The sequence below is a fragment of the Strix uralensis genome, chromosome 2 (genome assembly GCF_047716275.1).
Source record: "Strix uralensis isolate ZFMK-TIS-50842 chromosome 2, bStrUra1, whole genome shotgun sequence".
NCBI lineage: Eukaryota > Metazoa > Chordata > Aves > Strigiformes > Strigidae > Strix > Strix uralensis.
Genome location: NC_133973.1, coordinates 130507251 through 130523007, shown reverse-complemented (window position 1 = coordinate 130523007; position 15757 = coordinate 130507251). Strand labels below are relative to the sequence as shown.

At 41.2% G+C, this 15757-nt stretch overlaps 1 protein-coding gene across 2 annotated transcripts in view; it reads left to right on the top strand.

Annotated features, from left to right (window-relative positions):
• Positions 1-131: 131 nt before the first annotated feature.
• Positions 132-15757, top strand: part of PRCP (prolylcarboxypeptidase) — a 33774-nt gene continuing 18148 nt past the window's right edge. The window contains exon 1 of one of the 2 annotated variants that reach the window (XM_074860315.1): positions 132-519. In XM_074860315.1, coding sequence (XP_074716416.1) covers positions 394-519 — 126 coding nt within the window. In that variant the 5' untranslated portion in view covers positions 132-393. The remainder of the gene's footprint in view (positions 520-15757) is intronic. The other variant, XM_074860314.1, reaches the window with a different exon arrangement.

Below are 15757 nucleotides of genomic sequence, written 5' to 3'. Positions count from 1 at the left end.
CTCCATCTGCCCAATAAGATGCCAGCCTCGCTCTCACACAGCCTTCATGCAGCACCTAACCACGAGTAGGGCAGATCACATGCTTCAAGCAGCCAATCGCTACCTCGTGCAGGACGCCGCGCCACCAAACCCTCTATCTAAGTCGCCGCAGCTAACCGCGAAAGCGCGCGCGCACCGTCCTCGACGCCGCAGCCAATCGAAAAGCTCCGCTGCTCAGTGCCCTCCCCTCCACGTGCGGTAACCCCGCCCTCTCGGCTGCTGAGGGCGCTCGCACCGCCCCCTCCGCTGGGTCCCGCCGCTGCCCGCGGGGCCGGCTCGGGGCAGTCCGCGGGCGGGGGGAGCGGGGCCGCTATAAAGCGGCGGGGCGGCGGGAGGCTTCTGCTCCTTCTGGCTATGTTGCCGCTCCTCCTGTTTCTCCCGCTGCTCGGCGCACCCGGCGCCCTGGCCGCCCCCCCACACCGCCGCCGGGGCGCTGCGCCGCCAACCGCCCCCTACCTCACGCGCTACCTCAGCCAGCAGGTAGGAGCCCGCCGCTGCCCGGGGGGGGCGGCTCCTGCCTTCCCTCACACCGTGCCCGGGCAGCTCCGCTTCATCAAGAGGCAGTTTTTAGAGGGGCGGCCGCCGCGCGCCTCTGGGCGCTCCTGAGCGGTGGTGGGCGCGATCCCCAGCGCGGTGCTGGGCTGGGGGGGGACCTGCTGAGGGGAAATGGCCGGGGAGGCCCGCACCGGTGTGCTGCCGGGCTCACAGGTGCTGCCGGCGCAGTTGGTGTCAGGCAGAGGCTTGCCCGCAGCCCAGCCGAGGGCAGCTGCTCTGGCGAGCCGGTGGGCCGGGTCAGACTCGGGCAAGGAGTTTCCGTGGGGATTCAGGGAGCATTTTCTTCTATGTATAGTACGTATATAGTCAGTAGTATGTTTTCGCACATTTCTGGGTGTTGCAGTGCTTAGTCCCTTTTGCAAAATGTTCCAGGCCTTGAATATTCCACTTAAGTTTCAACTCTTTAGTGACACATAGTGTGCTCTGTTGTATCTATGCCCCAAAGTCTGTGTTCCAAAATATACTGCACCGCGTGTTGGCAGGGAGGGGCTGGGGGCCTCAGTTGTGCTCTGATGGTATTTGCAAACAGCAGTTGTGTGATGTTTGTTTGTTTCAAATATGCAACGAATTTCTTTTACTAACCTGAGCTTTGTTTTTCCATCTGCTCCAACAATTTGTTGGCAAAATCTATAGCATGTGGACAGAACAGAGGGTTCCACAGTTGTTGGCTACAAGTGCTGGTGTGGTCCCCTTGCAGAAAACTTGAAACACCACTTGTTTATAGGTTTTCACAAAAGTAGTCAACAGTTCCTTTGTATGTGTCAGGGAACATCTGCATCTTCACCTGTGCTGTACCTGATTTTTACAGAGGAGGTAATAGTTCTTCTTACTGGGAGGCATAGTAAGGGGAGAGGGCATTTTTTTAGTATTCTCTTGGTTTGATTAGAAGCAGACTTGTAACCTGCATCTGAATTTCATGCCCTGGTCTACACAGGGACTGGTGAGAAGGAGAAGGTGTTTAATTCACAGGCATCTTGGATGGTATGTGGATTGAACATCTCCTAATTCAACTTTGTAGCAAGTGAACTTGATGAAATAAGCAAAATGGGAAGAGAGAGAATAGACATGAAGAAAACAGATAAGCCTTGTAAGAGTGCCCTGAATAGCTGCAGAATAATTTTAGAGTCAAGGTCCCTGTCATTAGAGATGTGAGAGATGGGTTGGGAACAATTTTAGTGAGGAATCCATACATTGAGATTATATTCTTCTGCAGATGGTGTTACTCGTTTGGGAGAGCTTCTTTTTCAGGGGTCTCCCTGCATAAACCATGGAATTCCTGTGTCACGCAAGCATCTCTGTCTAACACTTTTCAGTCACTCAGGTAGTGGTTTGAGATGTGGGTCCCTTCATTAACTTCTCTAATAGCTGTGAAGTTTATTCTGGTGACATACTGCAGATACCATCTGCAGCGTGTGGTCAGCGTTGGCCAGGATATCAATCCTGTGGTAGTGTTGTAACTCTAAGTGTGACACCTAATTGTTCTGGCACATCAGTTGTTACACATTGCTGTCATAGTATCAGTGCTACTAATTCTGTGCCATGGTCTGAACCGCCCTTTGTCACCGTGCTGTTACACCTCTGTCTTTGTCCCCTCTCTGGTTGGTTATTCTCCTCTGCTATCAGCAGAGACAGCCTGTGTGCCTTCCAGCTGCCAGCAAAGTGGCAGAGCTGCTGTGTACCTGAGATCTGTGGATTTTGGGAGGTAGATAGATGTTGAGAGAAGGGAAGGAAGAGTCACAGTAACATTCTGTTGTAAAGTTGATGCCACATCTTGCTCCCTTCAGTCTCTTCCACATTCTCTTCCCCTCATACTTCAAGCAAAATCATGTTGGTTGAGAGTGGCTGCTGTGGAAAAGAGGTGTCCTATTCACAGGCCTTGGAATCCTTGCTTTCCCTGTCCGAAGACTTATTAGTAGTGTTGAACATGGTGGGGGATGTGTGTATATTAATGTACTTTTTGTATTTATCAAAGATTTAAATACTGCTGCCTGGCACTTAAAAGATGTAGTGTTAACATAAGAGGTCTAATCACGCAGAGGGCCTAAGGCTGCTTTTTATCAGTAGCACAGCATGCAGAACTGACAGGCAAACTCTTCAGGCCTTATGAAACGTGCACCCAGTGCTACTGTCTGGAAATCTGTAATTACATTATGATTCTGTAGTGGAACATAAATACCATGATTAACATTAAATAGGGGTGGTGATACTTTGCCACGTCTCAGGGTTGTTGAAGTTTAATTATTTACATCATGGTTGCTTATGACATGAATCATCTGCTTCTGTTCTGTGCTGTGGAGTCTTTCTTCTTAGCTGAAGTTCCTGTTTTGGTTCTTGTTTCTCCTTTGATGGTCTTCAACATCAGTTGAAACTATTTATATAAAATCATACAATAGAAAAATTGCTTCATAATATGACAAAATACTATGCTGTCACAAAGAAAACATTTCTTATACCTATTTATATTAAAAAATTTCTTTGAATAGAGTCTTGAAATATTTAATACTTCCACAAAAGAAAACTTTGAAAAGTCTTAGTAGATTTCTTGCATGAATTCTGTTGCTTAAAAATACTTCTTGAGTACTGAGAACAATTGATTATTGTTGCACACCGGAGACGTGAATTTCAGAAGCTGAGAATTTTCATGTAGAATTACAATCTCTAAATGGAGCTTCTTGGCATGAACACCTATAGACTTGTAACATTGTTTGAGGGTTTAGTGTCAGCCTTTACTGAGAAGCAATGATATTTAAATCTGCTTTGATAAAAATGGAGAAATAATAGGGTCAGAGTTCAGCTCAACACTCGTTTATGTTGAACTTCCTCCTGTTTACCATTTTAAGTATCAGACATCCCTGACAACGGGGCTAAAGTCTAGAATATTGAGAAACAAGTCAAGCAATGCCTGTGTCAGTGTGACTAGGGTCTTAGCTTGCATACTGGCCTGTGTATGTCCTTAACAACTCTTATTATTTTGTTTTGGGGGTGTGGTTTTTTTTCCCCCCCTTCAAAAGTAACTGATGCCTTTCAGCTCTCTACTCCTCCAATGCATGAGTGAAATTACCCCTGTATAAAGGTACCTCATGCTATCCTAGATTAGTAGATGGCTCTTGAAGGAGAAACTCTACCATCACCCACATCTTTACATCAACAAATTGTACCTATATTGCGGAAGTTGGTCTACTTTTCAGCTCTTCTGATATCCTAGTGTGACTTTTGTAGGCAAGACTGTTCTCACTTCTGCTTTGGTAGCTTGCTTGCTAAAAGGTTGCTTGTGGTTTTTGTGTTGAACTAATCCATCCAAAACTGAACTGTACAGAGAGAACAATGTGTAGGATGTATAGAGCTGCAGGAAGATCACCACTATCTGAATGGTTTCTTTGTAGGCAGCTGTGTCTGTGACCACAATTCAAATTCACTGGAAGGACTTGGTGAGGCATCCAAGAGCCATCTCTTTGCCCAAGTAGGAAATAATTTTACAGCATAGCAGGGAGGGTCTGGAGTCAGGCAGCTTTTCTGACCTTTGGGGAGCCTTGTCTCGCACCTCTCCATTCTGTCTTCAATGTACATACCAGTGTTACAAAAACCATAGCCTGAGAACTTGTGGTGCAGTACTGCTGAGAGGATGATGCCTTAAATTTCCTGATATTTGAAGGCTTCTCAGCGATAAACTGTTATTTTAGAAAAGAGAGTGGATGTGGTGTCTCTTCACTCAATTTGATAATTGACAGCTGTGTGAGATTTAATGTGCTGGTGGACCCTTCACCCCAACCATACTTTGTAAGCACATCACTTGCTATGGGAACAGCTATGAACTTGTCCAAGAACCAATGTAGCAAGTACAAATTAACTTTTGTTCAGCAAGTTACTGAGCCTGGTCCTTCAATCGGATTGTCTTTTAAACATGTCAATTATGTCACCGTTTCGAGAAGATAGGTTCTGATTTAATTTCATAACTTCCTAGATTTCACACCTATGTCAGTATTGCATAACTTGGTAAATTCATATGCAAGTCTTTGTGCTCTAAAACACATCTGCACTTCATATTGTGTGTACATAAAAGGAACCTATGTTGAAGCTTCAAAGTAATGAAGTTCAAAAAGTAATGCAATTTGATCTTTTCTGGCTTTATCAGGTGTCTTTAATACCTATTTTGTGTTGCAGACTGAAGTTCTGAAGCATAGAAAATGAAAGCCTTGACTGAAAATGTGAAAATTAGAATGCAAGTTTCAAGCAGAAAAGAGTTTGAGAAGGACTGCGAAGGAGAAGCAAAGATGTATTTTTTTTCAGAGATGGTTCTTTCTGTTTTATGGGAAGGGCCAATTTAGAGGAAGTCAGTGAATCCCAGAATTTTCCTACTTTAACTGAAAATCAATACTACATCAAAAAACAGTTTGACTTCAGTCAGGTCACTGTAAAGAGTAAAGGGAAGTGTGGTGAAGAGATTGGATCACCTTTTTGATGACAATGCTGTCTTAATTTATCAAATTAATCCAAACTACGAGTGCAGTTTTGTTCTTAAGCAAATGTTGCATCTGTTGTAAACTTCCTTCTTGTGAGAACAATTATGGAACAAGATACCTTTAATCCAATTCAGCTTTTTTTCAGTATTTGAAATTTTCACTGTTGTATGTAAACAAGCAACACTAAAAATGTATATACAACAGTTATATATCAGCTTCTTTAATGTTAATGGAGTGGTTTTCAACCATGGGCCTAAAACTCCATTATAAAGATATGAAGACGGATGGAGATTATCACTTTTAATTCTGGTTGGCAGGTTTTTCAACATCTTATTGTGATTCAGGTTGATGTCTGAGAATAGTAACATGTTGGGAATGGTTAAGATGGGTTTATTTTTCATGTCTGTCACTATAATACAATAGCACTTTTAACTTCTGGTGAAGGAAAAAACAAAGTGCTTTTTACAGAGCCCCTTGGTATCAATTAAAAGTTATGTCAGTGGTTAGAGAAGAAGTGATGCTGATGTTTGTCTCTGAGGTGAATTACTTGGAATATATGTTTTACTCATCAAGTAGTACAGGAGTACTTGGCAGCTCTTACTCTGTGATTTCATAGTGTGATTTAAAACAGGAGCAGTAAGCTATAAACCAGGTCTATAAGCAGAAACAATAGCTCTTTTTCAGTGGACAGGAAAACGGGGAAGTACTTGTTAAAGCTTGTCAGTGAATTTTTATTTTTATGCACTACTTATCTGTGGGTCACAATGCAGACATCAGCTTCTCAAATTAAGCAGGAAACACTTAATTTCCTCACAACTTACAGCCTCTTCCTTCAAGTGAGCAGTTAATACTAGAGACTACAAAAAGCATCAATGATCACTACGCTCTCTGAAAATAAGCATTTTTTTATGTCACTAGCTTTAATCATTAAAAGCTGTAATAGGCCACTGATAGATTTCTGATACACTGTCTTGATTAAAGAAAGTCTAAAGGACTAAACAGTAAACAAAACTGCATATGACTGAAGTAGGAAGCTGTTCACAAGCTGGATGTGCATGAGAGAAATTCTGTTAGCTTCACTGAAGTTATTTTGACTGGTACCAATTGTCCATGAGCTTCTAGCAGTTGAATCAAAGTCTTGGAACTGAATTTCTTGCTTTTTTTTTTGGAGGAGGGGGCTGGGTGGGGAGATAGGGAGGATAATGAAGTTCAAAATGGAATCTGATGAGAATATGTTCTGTATAGATTTCTTCATCTGACTTTGAGGAGGTCAAGACCAGCCAACAGCATAAGAAGTTGTGGTAGATTGTGCAGATGATTTGTAACGTTATGCCAAATTGGTGAGAGACTAGAGGTCACACTTCATTATTTCATTTTAAATCTTCAAAAACTGAAGAAATACCTTAATTTTCTTTGTCATACATTCTGGAATATTTAGATTTTATATCTAAAGCAGTGAAACTTGTAAAAAATTTAATGGGGAAAACCAGGCTTTACTCAGTCATCTGCCATATACTTGCAAAATGATTCATTTCTTTGTTTTTCAGGCATATGAATTCAGAAAGTTAAATACAGACAGAAGAATGGGAATTGCATTTCTTTTAATCACAGTCAGTAGATACTGTCCTCCTTGCCTGTGGTGTAGGGGGATAATTTTCTTTTTTATTGTAAATTTTCAGTTGCCATCTCCTGTGCTTTAGTTCAGCCCTAGCGTACATGGAGTATTTTCTGATACTCAGCGCTGTTACAGTGCTACTGCCAAGTGGCATTAATACAATCAGTTAGGCTGTGGTGTGGTTGCTGTTCTCTAAACACATGTACTGAGCAAAGAGCAAAACCTCTGACCCTTTAGGGCTGTTGTTTCTATCTTTAAATTGACATAACAGCTTTTTCCATTATTCACGCCTACAGCCAAGATACAAAGTTTCTGCACAAGTTCACCCTTGCCTCAGGCTTAAAGTGAGAGTGATTAGGTGAAGATTATCTGAAAAAGGTGTTTGTAGAGTAAGATCTGAGAAGTGTGTCTCTTTCCTGAAGAGGAGGGGGTTCACTGAAAGGCCTGCCTGCATGGAATGTGAGTATCCAGGGAGCTGTGATCCTGTGTGCTAGCTTCTTCCTCTCACTGCTGATATGGACAGACTTGGTGGTGCATCTCCTTGCATTCCTTGTTAATTTATTCTGCTTCCAAAGGGCAGTAATGCAAGAAATTGCATTGTGAGGCAAACAACCTTTCTAAAAAGCATCCACAAAGGCACTTGGTGTGAAAAAAAATCTAGTTGGAGGTGGGTTTAGATGGTAGTTTCCATGCAGGAACTTCCTTTCAAGACAACAGGAACAGAAAGTGATGGGCATCCAGGCCCTTTGACTTCAGCAGGGTTTGGACTGAGGCCAGACTGAACTAGAGGAAGTGGGTGAAAGCAAAACTAGCATTAACAAAACATTTGATTTATGCCTCAAAGCAGCAGCTTGCTTTGCCCTACTGTGTGACTCCCTGAAAATGGAGTCTTCCACAAAAGCTGTTCAGAACCACATGCTGCTTTGGGAGTACTGGTGTCTCTCTAGTGTTTCCTAAACAGTGATAAATGGTTGGCCACCTACAAGTGTACAGTTTTCAGTCCTGCAAGTCACTGTTACCAGGGGGAGAATGTAGAGTTCCCTCAACTAAGCAGGAGTTCCTGTCCTACAAGATGATGGCAAATGGCTTTTAGCAATGTCTATGGAGCCTGTTCTGAACAGGGTAGTTCATAAAAAAAAGTTCTTGCCTATTTTTAAGTGGAAAAGGGAAAATGCAAATGGAAATAGAAATATATTTTTGGATAAAAATCTGAAAGCCCTTATTTAGATGAGAAAACTGTTGCTTTGCTATGAGGAGAAAAGCATTTATGGTCCAGCTCAATTCTGGGTGCTAACTGTACTGGTATCATTTATCTGTATGTTGCTAAGAGCTTTTCAGCCACTGGAGAACTTTCGTAATGGTTGTGACAAGAGACCTGGATGTTTCTGTTGTAAAGTAGAGCGATCTGTAGAAAAACTTGAGCCATGGCTGTTATTTCCTTGAATGCTGCTGGTCTCCCTATCATCCCATCTACCAATGTCTCAGAGCCCTGCAAGCAGACAGTTTTCTTCAGTGTTCAGCTATATTGCAAGCTTGCCAAAGTAGCAGTTGCAACATGGTATTTTTGCAATTGCATACAGGCTCTAAGACTAATTGCTGCTTTGCTGCTTTGTTTTTTGAAATTTTTGAAATTTTCTTCCCCCCCTCCCTCTGAGTTGCTCATCAGAATTGGTGGCTATTACACAAATGATCCGCAGTGGTATGTGTAAAATCCCTAGCATTGGACCTTCTGTAGGCATTCAGTGCCTTTTAATACAAATAAACTGCTATCCCTGCACTGAGCTTTTGCCATTTTGCCTGTGCTTTGCCTAATTAGAATATCCAGATGGATGACAGGACAGTTTTCCTGTTTGATTTTGCTACGTCTGTCTCTTCTTCCTTGGATCCCCTGTCTTGTGTGGGATTAGCTGTAGAAAATAAAATACAAATAATAGAGGTTGGACTAAGGCTGGGAGAACAATAGAATAGGGCAAATTTCTTTGTAGCTCTGAAAGTCTGGGAAGTAAAACAATTGTGACTTGAACCTTTAAAAATATTGGGCAAAGTAGAAAGTTCTAGCCCTTTTTGGGGGAGGGGTAGAAGTGTTTTAAATATTTAATTTGACTAAATCAAAATATTTATGTCTTGAATCTGAAATGCTTTTCTTCCCCGTGTCTTTATTTTAAAAGGCTGAGGAAGCCTTTCAAATGAAAACTGGTTTGATCAGAGAAGATCAAACTTATTTTGTAAAGTCTTTTGTTTAAACAATTAGTCCTACTCAAAACTTTAGGACACTCTCAGCAAAACTGGAATGTTCTTATACTGCTTAATCTGTGACATATTGAATGTTCATGTCCAATTTTTTCCTCTTCTGAAGTTAATCCTCCAAATGTGTTGATTTGTAATTCAATCTGGAAGGCAGATGGAAAAAATTACAGGCCTTTGCCTGTTAAGGGTCTGAGAGATCTTTCACAAGGGCAACTTTGGTTTTGCTGGTGTAGTGCATCTTCGTGCTTATTTTAGCCATATGAACCAACACACTTTGGGTAATATAGCTCTGACCTGGCTGCTCCTTACGCCTTGCCCCATCCCTTTTCCCATGGAAGGATTTCACCAGGATAATAATTTCTTGAATGGAAGCATCAATGATGCAAACATTTGGTGTGTTTATCGCCACAATAGTTTTTTATAAATTTGCGTAGCTGATTAATTCTCAGCAGCACAAGCCTCTCCGTTGCTTGGAGAGGAGTGGAGTGGCAGGGGAATGGAGAGCAAGGTTAAGGAGTGTCAGCAGTAAAGCTGATTGAAGTGATTCCTGCCATCTCCTGTCTTCGTCACCCATTTTCCCTTGTGCTGAAGCGTTGTGACCCTCAAGTCTGGGGCAGAAAATGTTAGGAGGGCCTGTGGGACCTCTCAGACTGTCCTTTCAACTGGAGGAGTTTTAACAAGGAATTGTATCTTCATTGTGACTGCTGGAGGATTTTACACCTAAGTAATTAAAGCCTAAATGTGTTTATGGACTTTATTTTTACATGGTAAGCAGAACCTGGAGTTTCAGTTACAGCACAAAGCTACTCATGGTTTGTGGAAGTTGAAACAAATTGTTTGTGTTCTTGTTAGCTGCTTAGGTTTCCAACATGAAAATAATGTTTCATCATACACTGTTTGGGAACTGTTTGTTTCTAACAAGGGCTGACCTGAGTAGCCTGGTGCTTTCCTACAGCATATCCTGTAGCTGTTTAAATGTTCTTTGGTCTTTTCAAGTGCCCTGTCCAAACGGTGTGACTCAGGGCAGGGGTAGAGTTCCTGTCTGGGGTTTTCCTTGTCAGTGCTTTTTAATCACTGAAGTGATAAATGAGTGCTAAAAGCAGACTTCCTTAAACTGTTGCAACCTCCCAAGAGCAGGTGACATGGTTTCTGCAGCATAGAAGAAGCTTCAGTAAAATACACAAAGCATGACTCTAGTCAAAGGCCAGTGTGTTCACAAGGATGTAGTTGCAATGGAAGAGATCCCTCCATTACAAGGATCTTGAGCCTGCATTTGTTTTGGGGAGCATGTTTGGCTGAAAGCTAACTCCAGCCAAGGGAAAATTGGTAACAGTTGCTCTAGACCATCACTAGTAATATAGAAGTTGGAATCAATTAATAGTCAAAAAGCATGTGTTTGATGTCTGCGTGTTTTGTTAAATGTGACAGATTAATGAAAAAATAGATCTAGCGAACAACACCTCTGAATTATGGGGAGTGTGGAAGATTACAATGACATAGAGTCCATCTCTTCCAATTTTCTTATTATTTATGTGTAGGACTTTCAAGTTAGTGGGTTAACACAGCCTGATTCAAGAAGGTGCAGTTTGCATCTCCCTTCTCTTCCACAGAGCATCAAACAATTATGCATTTCAACAGACTGGTGCTAATCTTCAATCTCCGCTGTCCCTTGCCCAAGTACCAGCCTAGAAAGCAAGGAAACAACTCAATCTTTGCATTTAAAACAGAAAAGATAAAACAGAGCTAACCTTGATTTTCTTGTATTTTTTTCTTTTGTTCCTTTTCTGCACTAAATGACCAGGGACAAACTGAAAGAATCTTACCAGCTGTTGGTGAGATGCAGCCTCAGTCCTGGCAGACTATGATACACATAAATGTGCAATAAGAGGAAACAAAGCAACAAGAATAGTGTCAGGGAGGGAGACTTTTTTTAAAAGTTATTTTTATTTAGCTTTCATTTCTGTTTCTGTGTCTCCCCTGCTATGAGGACATAAATAGTGGGTGAGTTGTATTTTTTAGTGGTATTCTACTGCTGCAATGGTTTTTATGAGTTTAGATATTTAATTATATGTAGTCGTACTTGTAACAAAACTTCGGTCCCTCTGAATACTATGCTGTACAAAGATGACAAGGCAGTCCCTGTCCTCATGAACTTCCAACTTAAATGGAGAAAGCAAAGATTATAAGAGGAAACAAAACTAATAGGGCCAGCTAATGGGACTGGAGTCCCACAGCCTGTCAGGAGTAAAACCAGGAATAGAAGCGCATCAGTGAAATCCCAAAGAGGCTAGTGCCCGCACTGCTGTTCACGCAGGAGGATATCCTCAGACTATCCTGTATCTTCCTGTCCTCAGGAAATAATTCAGACAGGATGAGCACTCAAAACAGCTCCATGAACATGTGGAGGTTGGAGCATGACTCTTAAAGTCCCCTGGCTTCTCACCAGTAGAATAACTGACTTGATTTCACGTGGAATATCTAAGTTTGGGAAAATAAAGCTATTTCATAGAGGATTAAATTTCAAGACATGACAGAAGGGCTCTCAGACACTCACAATCTTGCCTGAAACTCAAACATATAAAACCATCAGGTGTTGATTTACCACTTCTAACCAAAAGCATTTAAAGTCATTTGAAGCTACCCCATGAATTATAGTCTTTTTTTGGAAGAGGCTTGGGTTTGCTGTCCTGTCTCTGCTGTCCTGTCTCTGTAATCACTAATGACTTTAAGGTGCTGCTGAGAAGGAAGTGGGTTTTAGCCCACGTGTCCTGTTTTGTCTTTGTACTTTACTCATTTCCATAGTTCCTGAACACTTCCAGGAGTATATTAAGCAGACTAACATCTGTACAATAACTAATATCTGTTGTGCCTTTTTTGTGTCCTCCCCAGGGGACATGTGTGGCAGAGTGGCTTTTTTTATTTTAAATGGATTTCCAAAACCACAGAAAGCACATTAAAAAACCCACCCTGAGATAAGTCATCTTTGAGAGCTCAACAAAAGCACGATACATGTGCACATATAAGGTAAAGTCAAAGAGATGTGCCGTGTATTTCAAGTGGAAGGCAGCAAGGTGGGTTTTGGCCCTTCCTTCCAGTGTGAGTTTGTTGAGTGGACCAGACTGGAGAAGATGAGCCCATGAGCTGCACTTCACTGTAGAAAGTTTCTCTGAGCTAAAGTATCAAAGCTGCTGACTTGAGCCTTCAGTCTGGAGCTCTCATTAGCCTCTTGGGCACGATGTCTCGTGCTGACTACTGCCTTTTTAAATCAAAGTCAGTGAGTGTTGTTCTCGGCAGCTGTGCTTTGGGTAGTGGCTGCAGTCTTCCATCTGGAGCTGGCTGCCTCTTAAGCAGTCTGTTGTGTGCATGTTTGTATTTTCCCCAAATGCTTTGAGAGTCTTTGGACTTGAAGATGTGCAGGAAAATACAAAGTGATTACTGTTTTTAATCAAACAAGATTCATGAAGGTTTTTGTACATGGAACTGAAACTTTGTTGCTCACTTTCTTTACCTCACAGCTGTAGCTCTCCAGAATATTCCCATCCTGCCTACCACAGCTGACTTCCCTTAAACTTATTCATATATTACTTTCAGTACTCCTTTTTCTATTTTTATCTTTCCTTTTATTAGTACCAGACTGACTGTTGCTGTGTCAGTGTTTTATGTATATCATACTTTCATTTGTATAACATGGCAGTTGTATTGCTCATGATGACTGTGTTCATTTCTAACAGAGCTTGCTAGGTAGTCCTGTTTACAGAACCTTAAAACTTGAGGCTGGGTAACTCTTTTGGATTAATCCTAGAATAGTTTAGGTTTGGAAGGGAATTCTGCATGTCATCAGGTCCAAACTCCCACTCAAAGCAGGGCGAATTTCAAAGTTGTATTAGGTTGTTCAGGACCTTCTACTTCTGAGATCGGGGCAATAATTTTAATTATGAAAATTGTAATTAGAAATACCTCATATATGCTAGTACACCTTTACCATTGTTACTTTTAACCAACAGTTAAGGTATTGTAAATGTGTACTAAACTACTTTTTTCTTTTGCTGTTGTGGTGTGTTCTAATTAAGTCTGATTGTGAAAGTCTTTGTTTTTGTCTTACTCCTTTTACGTAAGTGTGGAAAAGAAATTTTCTGGTTCAACTTTTTAATGAAATCTGACTTTAAAAAAAAAAAGCTAAAAAGATATCTGGATGATTTGAATTATAAAGTATACGTCACACAGTTTGTGGGGTTTATTGTTTGCATACCTGTTCTATAAAGGATGGTGGAAGAAAAGCACTTGTTGAATGAGAACCAGCAGCTCCCAATCGCAGCTCTGCAGGTTTCTGCAGCGCTGTTTGGCTACACGACAGCTCCATCTGCTGTTCTTGAACTACAGCTTTCCCTTTGGGTCCAAAGCTTTCACTTCACAATTTTAGATTGATTCTTGTGCTTCTTCCTCCTTACTTAGTAAATTTTCAGAGAGTTTTTACTCTTGTGAGGAGATACTCCTTTGGATGGCTCCAAACTGTTTTGATGCTCTGGATTCAGAATTTCTTTGAATTTCTTGGCAATAAGCAGCAGTTGTGACATCTCTGTCTTTCTGTGTCTGCTTGACAAACATTAGTTTTTAGTCATGTTGTGTCTTATCCTTGAAAAGGCAGGTTACTACAAGGTATGAAGCCCCATCATCTAGCAATAAAGGCGTTCCTGCTCTTCAGTTGAGTAATAGATACTTGTGACTTTTTTTTCTGGCGAAGTCTGGACTTGTATCTGTGCTGCCTGGGATCTTACACATGCCCATGGTTTGATATGTTATGAATATGATGAACAGAGGCAGTTTAGCTGCTGTGAGGCTATCAGAATTTTACAGATTGAGGGAGGAATGGGAAAGAAGAATGTGACTGATGACAGTGAGTGGTCTACAGCATCAAGATGGAGAATCATGACACTTTGATCAATGTGGTTACTAAAGCTGGCAAAAGGAAACTGAAATTCCTGTACTTTTCTCCCTCTTGGTATTGAGGCAGACTCACTGGAGCATTGAGATTTTGGGGTTTGTTTTGTGGAAGTAGACTGACAGATCACATCACAAGGAAATCGTAGTAAATAATCTCTAAAGAAAATTAGCCATCATTTGGGAAAATATATTCATAGTGGATTATTACTATCCTAACTGGATTATTACTATCCTAATTTTCCAGCTGCTGTGGAATAGGAGTAGTAAGATGGGCTTTAGAACTTGTTCTGCACAATACCCCATTGCATAACCTCAGCCTGGTGCCAAAAGGACGCTTATCCATTAAACTATTTTGATTGTGCCCCCCCCCCCCCCCCCAGTATGTTTTGGGTCTGTTGCATATGAAGCTGCCTGCACTGAGAAGATTTTGGTACATATCTTTGTAGTTTGGGAAAGTTGAATACTTCCTGTGGTGTAGTCTTGTAGTTGGTGCTCTGGCTTTAGGCAGGAAGGATGCAGAATCAAGTTTTAAAGCTAAACATTTAATTTTAGATGATTCCATAAAAGGCAGACAGGACACATGAGCCTATTTTTTCCTATTTCTGGCTAGCAGCCTAACCAGAAAAGTTAAATGAAAAAACATAACTTCTCCCCTTTACAAACAGACCTGGAACAAAAGATGTATTAGTTATACTTTCTCATAGTGTTCGAGCTTGTTAAACTATACTGTGATTTTTTTTTTTATTGGATGTGACTTACTTAATCCTTTTCTTTAATTGTCCCAAGGTCTTATGACCAAAGACTTTTTCAGTTGCTGTGCTGACCTTGTTCTGCCTTTCTGCATCTAATCCCTACATCTAATCACTCATGATTATGCTTGATATAGAAAGTGAAACTAAAATTAATAATAACTCTGTAAATGAAAAAGGAGCAGATGTCTTGTCAGTATAAAATAAGCCCAGCATATATTGTCGGCACTTGAATTCAGTGAAAGAATATCTTAAATATGTGTATGATACCATCACCACATACTTATGACTAGGTAGTAAATGGTCCCACTGAGCAAAACAGTAGAACATACATAAATTAGTTTTATTGGGGTCTGAAAGCAGTCACTGAAGTTAACTTATTCAAGGCGAAGACCTTGTCTCTTTATCTGTCAAGACTGTGCACGGCCTTCAACTGCTCCTGCTGTTCTGCTAGCAGTGAGCTGCAACACAACGGTGCTCTCACTTCAGTCCAAGAGTGAGTAAGCTTTGAGAGAACTTGGAGAAGACAGTTTGCAGCAGATTGTATATATTAAGTTCTTGCGCTCTCTTTGGCCCAAAGCAAATGTAAGTACATGGTGTGGAGTAGCTGGAACCTGCAGGTCAAGAGTTAGGCTTTCCTGAGCTGCCTGAGGAATCTGCCTAGCAGTTAGGTCACTATGTTAGCAGTGAGTGCTTGGGTTTGTGTGTGATTTGCTGCTTCTTAACATGAACTTGCAGATGTTCTCAAAACAGGAAATGTGAAAGGTTGGTTCCTGGAGCATCTGAGAGATTTGGCAGAGTTGTTGGTGTAAAGGCAGATGAGCGAGCAGAGATGTTCAAGCCAGCAGATGTCAGGCTGTTACCACCAGCAAGGAACTGTGAAAGGACAAAATGATGCTTTGTGCTGAGGGAAGTCAAAATTGGGAAACTAAAGGTCATCTTCAACTGATGAATAAAAGTAGTCATGATTTGTGAAGACATGGTAATTAAACAGTGTAGCTTTTCTGGAGTAGTTTTTTGTTTTGTTTTGTTTTTGTTGTTTTTTTTATAGTAAAAGCTGCATGGGTATTCCAGAAAAAGATTATGCCCACACGGGGAGTTACCTTGTAAAAGCAATTGATCAACTTTCCAGTATGGATGAATGCTTGGGG